General features: G+C 50.2%; 6 protein-coding genes and 1 non-coding gene across 7 annotated transcripts; 4 read left to right on the top strand and 3 right to left on the bottom strand.

Moving 5' to 3' along the window:
- Nucleotides 1-37: 37 nt before the first annotated feature.
- On the top strand, nucleotides 38-682 carry FVEG_17181 (hypothetical protein; the record flags this gene model as incomplete). The annotated part of the gene is made up of 1 exon (XM_018906450.1): nucleotides 38-682. One exon carries the CDS (start codon nucleotides 38-40, stop codon nucleotides 662-664), a length of 627 nt encoding a protein of 208 aa, XP_018760049.1. The 3' UTR covers nucleotides 665-682.
- A 76-nt stretch (nucleotides 683-758) lies between these two features.
- On the top strand, nucleotides 759-844 carry FVEG_17180. The gene has a single exon. It is a non-coding gene; the product is annotated as a tRNA-Tyr (tRNA).
- A 957-nt stretch (nucleotides 845-1,801) lies between these two features.
- FVEG_12195 (hypothetical protein) lies at nucleotides 1,802-3,828 on the top strand (the record flags this gene model as incomplete). The annotated part of the gene is made up of 10 exons (XM_018901547.1): nucleotides 1,802-1,994; nucleotides 2,045-2,122; nucleotides 2,172-2,296; nucleotides 2,345-2,508; nucleotides 2,560-2,643; nucleotides 2,698-2,874; nucleotides 2,925-3,008; nucleotides 3,056-3,339; nucleotides 3,394-3,496; nucleotides 3,549-3,828. 10 exons carry the CDS (start codon nucleotides 1,802-1,804, stop codon nucleotides 3,724-3,726), a joined length of 1,470 nt encoding a protein of 489 aa, XP_018760048.1. The 3' UTR covers nucleotides 3,727-3,828.
- A 169-nt stretch (nucleotides 3,829-3,997) lies between these two features.
- FVEG_12194 (carboxypeptidase A4) lies at nucleotides 3,998-6,068 on the bottom strand. The gene is made up of 5 exons (XM_018901546.1): nucleotides 5,206-6,068; nucleotides 4,925-5,154; nucleotides 4,759-4,870; nucleotides 4,426-4,707; nucleotides 3,998-4,369 (listed from the first exon to the last, which is right to left on the bottom strand). Exons 1-5 carry the CDS (start codon nucleotides 5,513-5,515, stop codon nucleotides 4,062-4,064), a joined length of 1,242 nt encoding a protein of 413 aa, XP_018760047.1. The 5' UTR covers nucleotides 5,516-6,068; the 3' UTR covers nucleotides 3,998-4,061.
- Nucleotides 6,069-6,087: 19 nt separating this feature from the next.
- On the bottom strand, nucleotides 6,088-10,614 carry FVEG_12192 (hypothetical protein). The gene is made up of 3 exons (XM_018901544.1): nucleotides 10,243-10,614; nucleotides 9,314-10,190; nucleotides 6,088-9,262 (listed from the first exon to the last, which is right to left on the bottom strand). The coding sequence occupies exons 1-3, from the start codon at nucleotides 10,543-10,545 to the stop codon at nucleotides 8,832-8,834; spliced, it is 1,611 nt and encodes a 536-aa protein (XP_018760045.1). The 5' UTR covers nucleotides 10,546-10,614; the 3' UTR covers nucleotides 6,088-8,831.
- FVEG_12193 (hypothetical protein) lies at nucleotides 6,397-8,796 on the top strand. The gene is made up of 6 exons (XM_018901545.1): nucleotides 6,397-6,836; nucleotides 6,893-7,019; nucleotides 7,071-7,287; nucleotides 7,337-7,633; nucleotides 7,685-8,365; nucleotides 8,416-8,796. Exons 1-6 carry the CDS (start codon nucleotides 6,572-6,574, stop codon nucleotides 8,554-8,556), a joined length of 1,728 nt encoding a protein of 575 aa, XP_018760046.1. The 5' UTR covers nucleotides 6,397-6,571; the 3' UTR covers nucleotides 8,557-8,796.
- A 610-nt stretch (nucleotides 10,615-11,224) lies between the features above and the next one.
- FVEG_12191 (hypothetical protein) lies at nucleotides 11,225-13,278 on the bottom strand. The gene is made up of 4 exons (XM_018901543.1): nucleotides 12,765-13,278; nucleotides 12,530-12,712; nucleotides 11,849-12,473; nucleotides 11,225-11,792 (listed from the first exon to the last, which is right to left on the bottom strand). The coding sequence occupies exons 1-4, from the start codon at nucleotides 13,250-13,252 to the stop codon at nucleotides 11,334-11,336; spliced, it is 1,755 nt and encodes a 584-aa protein (XP_018760044.1). The 5' UTR covers nucleotides 13,253-13,278; the 3' UTR covers nucleotides 11,225-11,333.
- Between the last annotated feature and the right edge of the window lie 182 nt (nucleotides 13,279-13,460).

Raw genomic sequence — 13,460 nt, 5'->3', positions numbered from 1 at the left:
TCAAATTCATTCCATAATACACTCACTGGTCTGTATCATGAAATCCACAGACAGAACCCCAAACGTGACAAAATGGACGCTGAACCCCAACCCCACTCGGGTGCGCGACAATCAACGTCGTCATCGTGCACGTGTCAAAGCCCGAACTGAGTCTCTTGAGGCTCAGTTGAACGCGACGCAGCAAGAGTTGCAAGCCGCACAGGCGCGCATCCATGAGCTTGAATCTTTTATTACTGTGAACCGGCCCTTGTTCTTCTCTGAGCAAGGCGAGCTTCCAGTTGGGCTGGGGTCATCCAATAGTGGCTGTGGTGAACCGACGTTCACAACCCTCGATGAGCGTTTCAGGCAACAGGATCCGGATAGAAATGCTGTAGCAACATTTCTTGAGGTAGCACCAACTGATGAGATCGCGTCTGCTATGTTTTCTACGGTTCAGCATTACGATAAGGACGATAAACTACCCCCAGTCGCGGCTGGCGAATCGACAACCCTCTGTCGCGTGGCGTATGAAATCATCGAACAGCATAACATGACTGGCGTCGAGCCATGTGAGATAGAGCATTGCCTCCAACCAGGCTTCAGGCGTCCGACAAGAGAGGGGGAGGAATGTAGGGTCGAGACCACGATTCTGTACGCGTTGATTGATCGCATCAGCCCTGTCTGAGCATTGTCTGGGGTAGGGGAGTAAGACGGGTACTTGAGTCAAAATTTGCGACTCTCCCCGCACCAATAGCTATTCCTCCGGATTCGGAGATCATCCCCGAATAGCTCAGCTGGAAGAGCGTTCGGCTGTAATTGTTAATCTGACACCGAAAGGTCACTTGTTCGATCCAGGTTTCGGGGATTCATTTTTGCATTTTCAGCGAAAGAAATGCTTTGTTAATCATGGTTTGCTGTTTGACTTGACTTTTTGCGTTGTCAGGGTGAGCAAGGTGCAAGCATATGTGTATGTTGCGGGTAATCAGAGGTGTTTGAGTGGTCTGTTATATCAGTAACATGAGTACATGTATTACCCGCACCAAGCAGTTAAACCGCTAATGGTGGTTGCATGGTCATGGTCGAGTTAACCAGCTTTGTTTGCGATGAGGCACCTGGACCCACACCACCGAACTTCAGGGTAAGCTCAACTGGAGCCTAAATCGACAACCATGGATCGCGATGTTGTGCTAGATGATGGTTTAATTACGTTGAGACAACTGCAGCATTATTTAACCCACTTTCTCATTGATAATAATGTCATGGAAAGTCCAAGCGGAAATTCTTGCCCGTTTAATTGTCGGTTCTAAGAGGCATCAAACTTACCTCAGTTGGGATCGATACCTAGTGGTGTCAGTGGCAATTCAAGGAAGATTAGGTCCGTCCCATTGACCCGGGTCCTGTAATCGAGAAGAGACCATCCAAAACTTAGTGTGACTTATCTTTCCAACTCGTGTTTAGTATCATATTCGTCATGATGTTTTCGCCTGAACCTTCGCCTGGACCTTCCTTCCTATTATCGCAACACCTGGGACTTATCCGATAAGAGATAAAGACCTGATAAAAAAGCGGACCAACCCCGCGTCGAAGTCGGATAACCAAGTCTCGGCCAAGCACCGATTGGCTCAAGATACAAACCTTGATTGTCTTCGCTTGGACCTTCACAGTCGCGTTCTCAGACGGAGGGAAATGACCTACCCCGTGGGGAAGCCGCGATAGCGGCAGGAGGGGACTGTCAGTCCTGGGATCGGCATATATAAGTCAGTCACTCGTCGCCATCAAGACCGATTTTCTTCCTTCCCTCCAGCAATTCAACTCAGTAACAATGGCCGACAACAAGACCATGGTTTCTCCCTCTGGCAGGGCTCCATCGCCTCAGCCTTCGGTGCGAGCTGCTGATATGAACACAACAAGAGATGTCCCAAGGTGGAAATATATATGGCACCACAGTTTGACCCAGATGATTCTTCTGAGCATTCAGGCTTTCTGTGGTCCTGCCATGTCTGATGCCATTGCTGGTTAGTCACTGCAGTCGAAGCTTCAACGTACCGTTACTGAATTCTTGCAGGCCTCGGTGGCGGTGGTCTCGCAACTCCTCAGGTCTCCAACATCTCGACAGCCCTGCGATATGCTGCCCTTGCCTTTAGTATGTATTCACCAGATGTTATCGGTACGGCACTAATACAAATGTCCAGCCTGCTTCATGGGAGGTCCCATCGTGAACAAAATCGGAGTCAAATGGGCTTTGGTGATTGGCTCTATGTCCTTCCCCATCCAGGGCTCTGCATACTACTGCAACAGCAAGTTCGGTAATCAATGGGTCAGTAATCCGCCGTGCGCGACTCTCCAGATAGCTGACAGTTCATAGTATCTCATCCTTAGTGGCGCCATCGGTGGCATCGGTACGGGCTGTTGGTATGTCGCCGAAGCTGGTGCTATCATGACTCTTGCTCCTTCAGGAGCGCGTGGTAAATACTTGGCACTCTGGATTGTGTCGCGAAACCTTGGTCAGCTGGTTGGTGGTGCGATTAAGTAAGTATGCTCGGTATCTGGTCATGAAGTTTGCTCACATTTCATCCTTAGTCTGTCGAAGAACCATGAGAAAGGTGTTAGTGGTGGAGTCACTCCCGACACTTACATTGCCTTTCTCATCATTGAGTGCCTAGCGTGAGTAGAATTGCGTACAGTCATCGTCAACAAGTTTCTAACTTGGTCATGTAGCCTGCCGTTTGCCTTCATGATAACCCCCTTTGAGCATGTCATTCGATCGGATGGTACCAAGATCGTTACTACCGAGACCCTCTCTACCAAGCTTGAGGTTAAGCGCATCGCAAAGACCATGACCTCGCGACTTATAATTCTGTCGTCGATCTGGGCGGTCTGGTCTTTCTTCTATAGGTGCGATTTCCTTAATATGAAAAGAGAACTAGGATCTAACGCTTATGTAGCGGCTCCTGGTCAACCTATCTCGGGATCCACTTTACCGTTCGTGCCCGCGCACTTTCATCGCTCATCTCGCCATTCTTCTGCATGTAAGTTTCTCGTGAGAGTAAATCTGGCAGTACTGATGTGGACACAGCGTTGGCTGCTTTGGTCTCGGCTTCATTCTAGATGCTCAGAAACTGGCACAACGTCGTCGCGCCCAGATCGGCCTTTATACTGTTGTCATTCTCAACGTTGGAGTCTACATCTGGTCCATCATCATGCAAGCTCGATTTGATCGCAACGACCCGGGAGCTATCGACTGGGACGACAGCCTCTTTGCTACCTCCTTCTTGCCATATTTCTTTGTGCAGACTACTGGACCACTGTCCCAATCGTACATGTACTGGCTTCTGTCATCGTTCGCGACCGATGCGCAAGGTGAGATATAGACAGCATGTACTCTAAGACATATAACACTGACGCCTTGTTCAGAGAACGTCCGGAATGGAGCTGCGTTCCGATGTCTTGAGGCCATTGGCCAGGCTATCGCATATGGCATGAACACTCAGACGAAGAGCGATCCGCTCGTTGGATTGTAAATATTTGACCTTCCACATACAATTTGAAGGAGCGCTAACATAGTTCAGCTGTGTGACCTTTGGCCTGTTAGGTGCCTCGCTTCTGCCCATGATCATGCTGGTCAACACTACACCCGATAGGATCCCCGCGGACGAAATTGCGGAGCAACAGGCGGCACTGGGAGAGAAGTTCGCAGACATCGAAGGCCAGGCCGTGATCATCGACGGAAGCTCCACCAAGAAATAACGAGGAAGGTTAAAATCTTGTTATCAGTACTTGGGGAGCAAGAAAGCATCAGTGTGCTACACTAAACTGGTCTAAAGTTCTACTAAGATATATTAAATTTGCCTCAGCCTTTTCATCTTTAGGGAAAGAGTCCTCAGTTTTATTGTCTCCTCTTGCGAGTCCATAGAGGGGATTACGGAACAATGGTTTGAGTATCATGTATGTATTTTGAGTAATATGTACTTTCAATAAAGCCAGCAAGTCTTCTTGAGCCTTTTCAGGTAGCAATCTGCCTTTTCCCATCATGGCCATCCATCTTGATAAATATGTAACGCTACATCAACTTGGCTGGCCATTTACAGACCAGTCAGACCAGCAACGATACCAGCCCAAGTCTCACGGACAGTAGCCTGGATCTGGCTGGCGGGCAAGCTGAAGCCATAGGTACCGCGGTCACGGAGCTCGATGGTGTAGGAGTACTTAGCCTTAGCAACACCCTGGATGTAGTCGAGACTGTCGCCAGTGGTGGCATACAGAGCGCGGCAAGAGTTACCAGCAGTGTAAGTCTGTCCAGAGTTGCTGCGGATGGCGTTGGTGATGCGGGTACCGACGGTCTTGAGGGCGGCCTCCTCAGGGGCGACGAAGCTGCAGTCGTAGCCGTAGGCTGGAGACATCATTAGCATTGATCAAGAGAACTTAGGGAATTGCGGGAGAACTTACGCCAGAGAACGTACTGTCCATAAGAGTGGAAGTCAACGTAGAAAGTGATGCCCTTGCCAGCAGCAAGAGAGTCAATTTGACCCTTGATGGCCTTGAGCTCAGGGCTGTCACCAGCGGCTTGTCCCTTGTAGGTCTCGTCGCAAGGGTTGGTGGAGGCACCACCAGTGAGCTCCCACTTGTAAGGCCAGTTACGGTTGATGTCACGACCAACGCAGGAGTTTCCAGAGACAGTCTGTCGGTTCTTGCGCCAGAGTCGGTTGGTGGTCTGAGTGTAAACGAAACCTAGACGCTTGGTTAGTGGAGCTAGTAGACGGCGAGATGGACAAGCCTTACCATCGGGGTTGACAACAGGGGTGATGTAGAAGTCGAACTTGTCGACGATAGCCTTGACAGCGGAGTCGCTGCTGTACTTGGTCAAGAGCTGGTAGGCCATGTACTCGGCAGTCTACTCAACCATTAGCTATTGTTCACATTACAATTACCGTTGAGGCAAACATACCATGGTGGCAATCCACTCGCGAGCGTGGACAGTTCCGTGGAAGACAATGGCGGGCTTGGATCCCTTACCACCGCTACCCCAGATGTGAATACCAGTAAGAGCACGACCCTGGAAAGAGTTGCCAAGAGTCACAATCTCGGACTGGCTAGGGAAGCTAGACTGGAGGTCCTTCAGGAACTGGAGGTGATCAGCGTAGCTGTGATAGGCGGTGAACCAAGATTCACTGGGGACTGCGTATATGTTAGCTCCTTGGCGTTTCATGCGTTACTTGGAATACTCACCAGCGTAAATTTCAGAGGTCTCCTCCTCAGCAAGAGCAGCACCGACATCCTCAACGAGGACAGTGGTGTCGGAGGCAATCTTGGTGACGGCATCGATGTTGTCAGGAGAAACAACAATGTCGAGCTCCTCCTTGGCACCGGGGTTGAGGATGGTAGCAGAGAGCTTGTTGATCTCGGCTACAGCATTCTTGGCGCCCTTGGGAAGAGTGACACGCAGGCTCTTGAAGCCGTTGTAGTCAACCTTCTTGGAGCTGGGAACCGCCGTGGCAATAGCCAGAGGGAGAAGAGCGAGGAGAAGAGAGGACCGCATCTTGTCAGTAAAGAAGGATGATTTGAGGTGCGGGGTGATGGGTGATGGGTTTCACAGAGCGGTCGTGACCTCAAATTTATAGTTAGCCAGACGAGATATCTTGATACTATAGTACGATCAGCAGACCCGTCTATCTCGAAGAACTTCTGTGAATGATGCCATGCGGACGATAGCTTCAAAAAAGGTAGGTGATATATGTGATACAACAGCCCAAGCACGGAAGCTCCCATTTGCCTTTCCCAAAGGGGCAGCTCCATTTGGCAGCACCCCTGTCGGTTGGTGCATTATCGCTGTGATGTTAGTTTGGCCGGCAGTGCAAAGGTTCCTGATCATCTCTACGCGCTGGGGAACCAACGAATCGGGGCACAGTATGTATCGGGATTGGTGACTAGTAAAGGAAAGTGATGACGATCTTCGGTAGTCTAGAAGCTTTTTGATATGCTTAAAGTCCTAGTATGTGCGATGTCCCGATGCGGGCACGGACGGTTATAGTCGAGACCTTTTGCTCGCCAGTTTATTCGTGACGCAGTGTTTATTGGGCTTTAACTGTTCTAAGACGGTGCATTGAAACAGAGTGTCTTTGGTGATGAACCTTGATGAATGGAGATAACGAGTGGAAGCCAAGTGGTGGGTAGCAGGACCAAGAATTTGCAAACGTGTTGCGAGAGGTAAAATTAATTGACTGTGATGATTAGAGAAAAGTTTCATCATGTATCTATAGGTAGAGGTGACTTTTGAGGTTGGCTTAAGCTTATAGTATGGACTGAACCATAGGGTATGGCCGTTGGGAGATAAGATAAGAGAGACATCATCGTAGGAATCCAGAGTAACCCAAAACAGGAAGGCATGCTGACATTCTCCCCGCAGCTCATGGAAGTCAGAGAGCAGAGAGCAAAGTATCCTGATCAAACAAACCTTAGTCTCTATCCCTTCCCCCGAAACAAAACATAGTCTTGACCTCCCATCTCGATCTTGCAGCGATAGCTCAGCGCCTGTTATAGGCCTTCGTTATCAGGTCCTGCTCGCCAAGACGTACCCCGCCGACGCCACTAAACCATGTCCGTGTCACCCTCTCAATCTCAATCTCAATCTCACTCCCAATCGCCACAGGCGCCCTCAAGCTCCGAATCTGACCTGGGCCCGCTGTCGCCGTGGTCGTGCCAGCGATGCAGAGTGCGCAAGTTGAAATGTAATAGGGTGTTGCCAATCTGTGGCCGATGCGTCAAGATTGGCGAGGTCTGCGATTATCCCTCGGCGAGGAAGAAGCCGGTTATTAATCCCGCCAACAGACCGCGACTTCGGGATATGCAGAGTCGCATCCGTGAGTGGGAGTGGAGACAGCTTCACTGAAACTCAGGTCATTGACAGTGTTTGTAGGAGACTTGGAGGCCAGATTAGAAGCCCAGAGCAGTCCACCGGAATTGCAGCCATCCAGTACCAGCACAGAACTCGTCGACACTGGCCGATTCGAGGGCCTGCCGCCTCCTCATTTAGTGGATGAACTGTAAGCCTCACAAAGGCCTTATGGAGGCCAACGGCTAATCAAAGTTGACAGAACGTCCATATACTTTACCAAACTTCAGTCCGACTCTTTCATGATCCATGGCGAGAGATACATTGCATCACTCTACCGGCCCGCTCATATGCAGCCACCAATGTGCCTGCAGTATGCCATCCTAGCCGCTGGAGCAAGCGCATCGCCTACTTACAAACATATGGCTGAGGCATTCTATGTGAGAGCGCGCCAGTACATCCAAGCTGATGAAATGAAGGTAAGCTATCCTAGGAGCGATCTCTCCAGCATGACATTGACCAAATCAGAGCGACAGTGATCAGATATCCCTGTCGCATTGCCAAGCTTGGGTTCTCATAAGCCATTTCGAAGCGCAGCATCTATGGTTCTCACGAGCATCAATGAGTATAGCCAGAGCTATCAGGTTAGCCCAAATCCTTGGGCTGCACCGACTAGACGGGAAGAATGCAGCAGGCCTCACACTCCCGATTGCGTTGGACTTCACCGAGGAGGAAGAGCGCAGAAAGACTTTCTGGGTCATTTTCACGACTGATCGTATCACAAGTAGCACAGGCGGATGGCCAACCATGATGGACTGGAAGAGCGTGAGTGCAGCCAACCCCCCAAAGTTTGATCCTCGTATCTGACCAAGCTAGATACAAACACGACTCCCATCATCCATCGATGCATTGCTATCAAATACCCCAATAGCCACGCTGACTCTGAGACAAGCCCTAGGACAGGGTATGTATGAGCTCTCTACAAGCGCCTGCAGAGTAGTCGCTGTCCATCTCTTTAACGAGTGCTTCAACTTCTCCAGAAATGTCGAAGAAGACAAGGACAACAACGACTGGCACCAACTCCAACAGCTCGATGAAGCAGTCACGAATGCGTTTGCGACATTGCCGTTAGATCTCAGGTGCCCAGAGAACATGGAAAGCCCTGAAGCTGTGCTCATCAATCTTCAGTTACATACGGCCCTGATATGTATTCATCAATCTGCGTTGACAAGATCGCAGGTGGATATGGCTGCACTACCTACTACGAAAGCGAGAGTGATGGAATCAGCTGTTCAAATCATGATTACTGTGGCCCTGGTCACGGATCTGAATACCAGGTTCCGCAACCCGCTGGTCTCATTTGCGTCATTCATTGCGGCCTCATTCTTCTTGTCAGACTTCCTCACGAATGGTGACCTTCAAAGCGAGGCCAACTTTACAGCTCTCATGACTGTCATGGTGGAAGTAGGGAAGAACAATATGTTTGCAGCCTCTTTAGCTGTTCGACTAGCGCAGACGTTGAGAGCGTCTGGCGTTGATCAAGAGACTGCTGGAAAGGTAAGTTGTGACTTTGACTGCTGGCTTTGCGATTTGGCTAACTTGCTCAGGTCGAAGTGATGATGGCTGATCTCAACATTGATCATCCAATTCCAGGCCAAGAGGATAAAGAGAATGGTATTGTGATATTATGTCCTACTGCCACTACACCAGAGCAGGTCGATTTTGAGCAGGGAATTGTTTGGCAGTAGATTGAAGCTAGATTGGTCGTTCACTGGCGCGCATCAGCAAAGCGCCGTTTTTAGATACGCAATTAAGATGCTCGTCGCTGGCTATCATGCAACGAAGTCCCGTAAGAGGGTCAAGCCAGAAAGTCCAATTCTATTTGGTTGATATCGCTTTTCTATATACGCTTCCAATGCTGATGATTAATTCTAAGTATGGTCTATAAGTGTAACGCAGTAAGGCCTCGAAACATAATTCCATGCAAGAGCTTTTGAGAATCCGTGATACGCGAGGACAGTACTTAAACATGCTCCCGCTCAGTGTCATGGGCTGAGATGGCATCGTCGGATAAACGACCAGACCACAAGTCGATTTCGTGGGCTCGCAGAACCTTGGTGCGGTAATAAAGCTTCCAGGCGATGATGGGAACGATGAAGATTGGGATGCCAACGTAAGAAGCAACGAAATCAGCGGTCTTCCAGTTGCCTTTGAGGAAGACAGGGAATCCGGCAACGAGCGTGATGACGATAGAGCCAATGCCTCCGAACCAGGCAGTGTAGGGTTGCCAAGGGGCCTTCCATGGGAGGGTGTTACGGTCGATGCCTTGCACCTTCATGGCGCGATAGAAGCGGATGTAGCAGAAGCAGAGTGTTCCCCATGCGATGAGGCCTGCGACTGTGCTGAGGTTCAGAAGCCAAGAGAAAGCCTGAGCAGCGCCACCAGAACCAAGACCTATTGATTTTTAGTACGACATTTAGAGATAATTATGGCAGATCGACTTACTCAAGTAAGCCAAGGGTCCAAACAACCAGGCTGTGATGACAGCCACGTAAGGAACACCGTTCTTGGTGGTGCGGGCGAAGAACTGAGGGAGCTGTCGATCGGTGGTCATGGCGAGGATCATACGTGAGCCAACCCAGCAGTAAGAATTACCAGCAGACCAGGCAGAGACAAGGATACAGGCGTTGACGATGGAAGGGAGGACCTTGATACCAGCGGTCTGGATGGCGATGACCCATGGGGAGCTTTTAGCGTTGCCAGACCCAGAAACTAGGTCAGCATTGCGCGGATCGACGATCAGTCCGATCAAGAGCGCTCCAAGAACATAGAAGAAGCCGATACGATAGGTGACGCGGTTGGCGGCCTTGGGGATAGCCTTGTGAGGGTTGACGGACTCGGCGGCGGTGATGACGACGGTCTCAACACCAACGAAAGAGAAAGAAGCATTGACGAAAGCAGAGAGAAAGCCGAGGAAATGTCCAGTTGAGCCAGTAATGCCGTTGTAATCGACCCAAGCACCAGGGTTGTTCCAGTACTTGAAGCCAATGGACTTGTGATTGGGGCCACCGCCAGCGGTGATGACAATCGCGACAATGACGAGACCGAGGAAGCAGAGGACCTTGATACCACCAGTGACGACTTCAGTCTCACCGAAGAATCGGACGCTCATCAAGTTGATCCATAGGATGAGAACCAGACTGATGGTGATGACGACGGCGGGAGTGAGATCGGTCCAGTAGCTGACGAGAACGGCGGCGGCTGAGCATTCAGAGGCAATGGCGATGGTGTAGCAGTAACCGTATGAGATGGCGAGTGAGAAGCCGACTGAAGGGTCAATGAAACGAGTGGCCCAGTGAGGGAATGAACCAGCAGTAGGAAACTATAGTTACAGGTCAGCACCATCACGACGAAAGCTGTCCGAGGGATCTTACCAGTGTCGCGAGCTCAGAGATACTCTGCATAACACACCAAAGAACGGCGCCAACGACGATGTACGCCAGAAGCAGGCCAGCAGGACCGGCACTGGCATAAGCCGAACCAGTTCCAATAAACAGACCCGTACCAATACCACTGCAAAGACCAATCCAAGTGATGTGATAGTCCTTCAGCCTTCGCTGCGTAGGCCCGTGACCTCCCGTGTTGAGAACAGGCTTCTCATCATCGGTATCATGGTTCTGCACCACGGGCGGAGCAGCCTGAATAGCATCAACGTCAAGACCCTTATTAGACGTCATGTTGATATCAGCAGAGAATGTGGAGAGAGGAGAGATGTTCCATCCGCCAAGGAACACCAGATCTTTTTGTTTCTCTATTTATTTAATCTCGGTACTATCCAGTTTTTTTCTTTCTTGCTCTACAAGGCTCCGATTGCGCAATTCGAAGTTTTCACTGCTAGCGCGCGGTGTCCCCTGGAGCGTAGTGAGAATGGGGAAGAATATGGGGCTTGGGGACAGCTGATGTGGAGCTTCTAGCGGCGAGAGAAAAAGTCTAACCTCCACTTGTCGGCTTCTGGGCTCGTTAGGGGGCGAATGCAGTGGATACGATGGCGAATAATCACCTGGAATTGTCTCGCCATCTATTTGTTGGTAGCTGTTGGTCAGGGGTCCAGTGCGGCTCATTACGTAGGATATTGATGTTGCACCATTTCTATAGACGTTAATTGATGGGTAGGCCGATAAGGTTCATGCGGGTTTAAGTTTCACGAAAAGGTGTCATTATGCCTGAGGATGGTGTTTCAGTTGAATCGGGTGATGTTTGGTCGCATACATTTGTTCTAGAGGGAATGAGACAAGATTAGTGAACAGAATAGCTAGTCATTGACATGTTTCATATCTGATAGACCCAGACAAGACATTCAGCTTGAACATGAATTGCGCCCATGTCTTGTGCATTTGGGGAATGTTCACTAATACCGCGGCATTTCAGGCAACAGGGTTCTCGAAAATCAGATCATCAATTTGGTCATCAAGGTAAACACAAGCACTCGACAAAGGAGACCTTCCCATCCAGTATAACCAGTATCTCAGTCGCTGTACTCAGAGCTGGAAGAGCTATAGCTCATCATGAACGATGCACAGTCCGAGCAATCCTCTGTATGGGGATCAATAGCACCAGTCCACAGACGCAGAAGATCCCCCAGTCCAGACTTGACAGTCTCCTGGTCCGGGACACACTCTTCCGAGAGGCCGAGCAACTCGGCCATCTCACGATAGGTCTCCTTCATCTCTTCGCGATACTTCTTAACCGGCGGAACGTAGCCCATGGGCGGCGGGGGTGGATACATTCTGGGCCGAGGTGGACCAGGTGGAACTGGAGGTGGCCACATCTTGAGGGTCAGTGTCATGCCGGGACGACGGACTGAGTCCCAGGTTCCAAGCATGACCGCTAGACCATCTTGGGTGCAGAGATCGTAGCGACCAGCCATGACCTGATGAGCAATGCCGGGGGCCCAGTTGGTTTGAGTCATGAGATCTCTCATCATCTGCCACCAAAGATTAGTTCTGATTGGTTCAAGTCATTCTTGTCAGGGCTATATACCTTGTAAGTGGCACAAGATGTGTAAGGCAACTCAAGCCTTCTATCTCCATCATCCAGATAGATCGGTTCAAACTCAGCACCCAGCTTGAAGTAGAGAGTGACATTGAGATCAGGAGCATAATGGAAGCCAGACCCTTTGTCAGCTGCCTTCTGCGAGTCTGACTTCTTGGCGATCATGGCGACAAGAGTCATCTCACGGGTGCTCTTGCGCTTTGCGACAATGATGGCATTGTCGACATCCTGGCGAACGCTCTGATCGAGTGCTGAGTATTGCTCGACAAGATTAGGGCGACGTTTGAACAGACGACTCGAGGTTAGCTTGGAGAGGTTGGCTTTGAGTTCCTTGTCGTCTAGCTCGAGTCTCGTGATGAGTTTGTTTGCGTGGCTCATGTCAAGGACGAAAGCCATGATGTCTTCATTCTTCCAATCCTCTTTGGGACTAGAAGAGAAGAGACGTTGAAACCAGTTTCGAGACGAGTTGTCAGGCTCCTTTTTCTCGATAGTGTTCTCGACGGTAACTTCTGAAGACTCTTTCTCAGTTTCGACAGTTTCAGTCTTGGCCTTCTCATCAATGCTGTCTCCGTCGATCACTGTCACGCGGGGAGGAAGGACAGCGGTACTTGTCCTGTACGCGATATACAGTCAGTAAGATATTATTGCTAATGAAGGGAATATACTGACGTTGACGTTGAATAAACACTTCTGACGTCGTCGAATGAGGGCTTTGGTGAAGGTGCCTTGTTGTAAGCAGCTCGTCTTCGGTTGTAAGACTTGTAGTACATCACGCGCCTTTCAGCGACATTCTCAGCAAAACATCGCAGGGAGTTTTCATTCTCCCAAGCGCCTGGGGAACGTATCATAGTTCTGACTCGACGTTAGTACCTAAACTGTCGAGGGAGAGAAGGGATTTGCTGACTCCATCTGAAGCCGAGCGATACTGCCAAGGAGATAACGCAGGACAAGCTCGAACTTGACTTGCTTCAACTCCTGCTGGCAAATCTTGAATCGCGGCTCCAGCCAGTTCCAAGCCTCGGTTCGCCAAACACTCATGTTGGCAAGGCAGGCCAAGAGCTCCTCCATCTGCTCAGCCGACACAGTCTTTACATCTTTGTCTCCACTGACGCTTTGTGTCTTCTTGGCGATAAGGGTTAGAACTCCGACATAGATAGCCCTGCATTTGGCAGCAAACAAGTTGATGTCCTTCACACATGCTTCGGTGAAGACCTTGTCGTTCTGCTGGATCAGATCATGAATCTGACGAATGGTCGAAGCAGTTGAGTTGACCAGAGACACAAGCTTTGGGAGTCGCTGGCGAGACTTGCGACATCCTTCAGAGTGCAAGTTGAGTTTACTCGCGAGACTTGTACCCAGCTGGGCAACAGCATCAAGGGAGTGGTCAGCCATCTTAAGACAATGGCTCTCGCGGCTCGACAGACCAAAGTAAAGTCACTCGAAAACTCGGGGTTTCAGCTCCCTTTTGAACTTCACTTTCCTCCGTCCTCCTGCGGGCTGACTGCACAATGGTGCGGTCTCACTGAGGCCCCTCGTCCACTAGTGTGGAGGCTTAGCCACTCAGAGAAGTCTTAGTTGCACTTCTGCCTTGATTATCATG

This window comes from Fusarium verticillioides, chromosome 4 (genome assembly GCF_000149555.1).
Source record: "Fusarium verticillioides 7600 chromosome 4, whole genome shotgun sequence".
NCBI lineage: Eukaryota > Fungi > Ascomycota > Sordariomycetes > Hypocreales > Nectriaceae > Fusarium > Fusarium verticillioides.
This window is presented reverse-complemented; position numbering and strand designations above follow the sequence as displayed.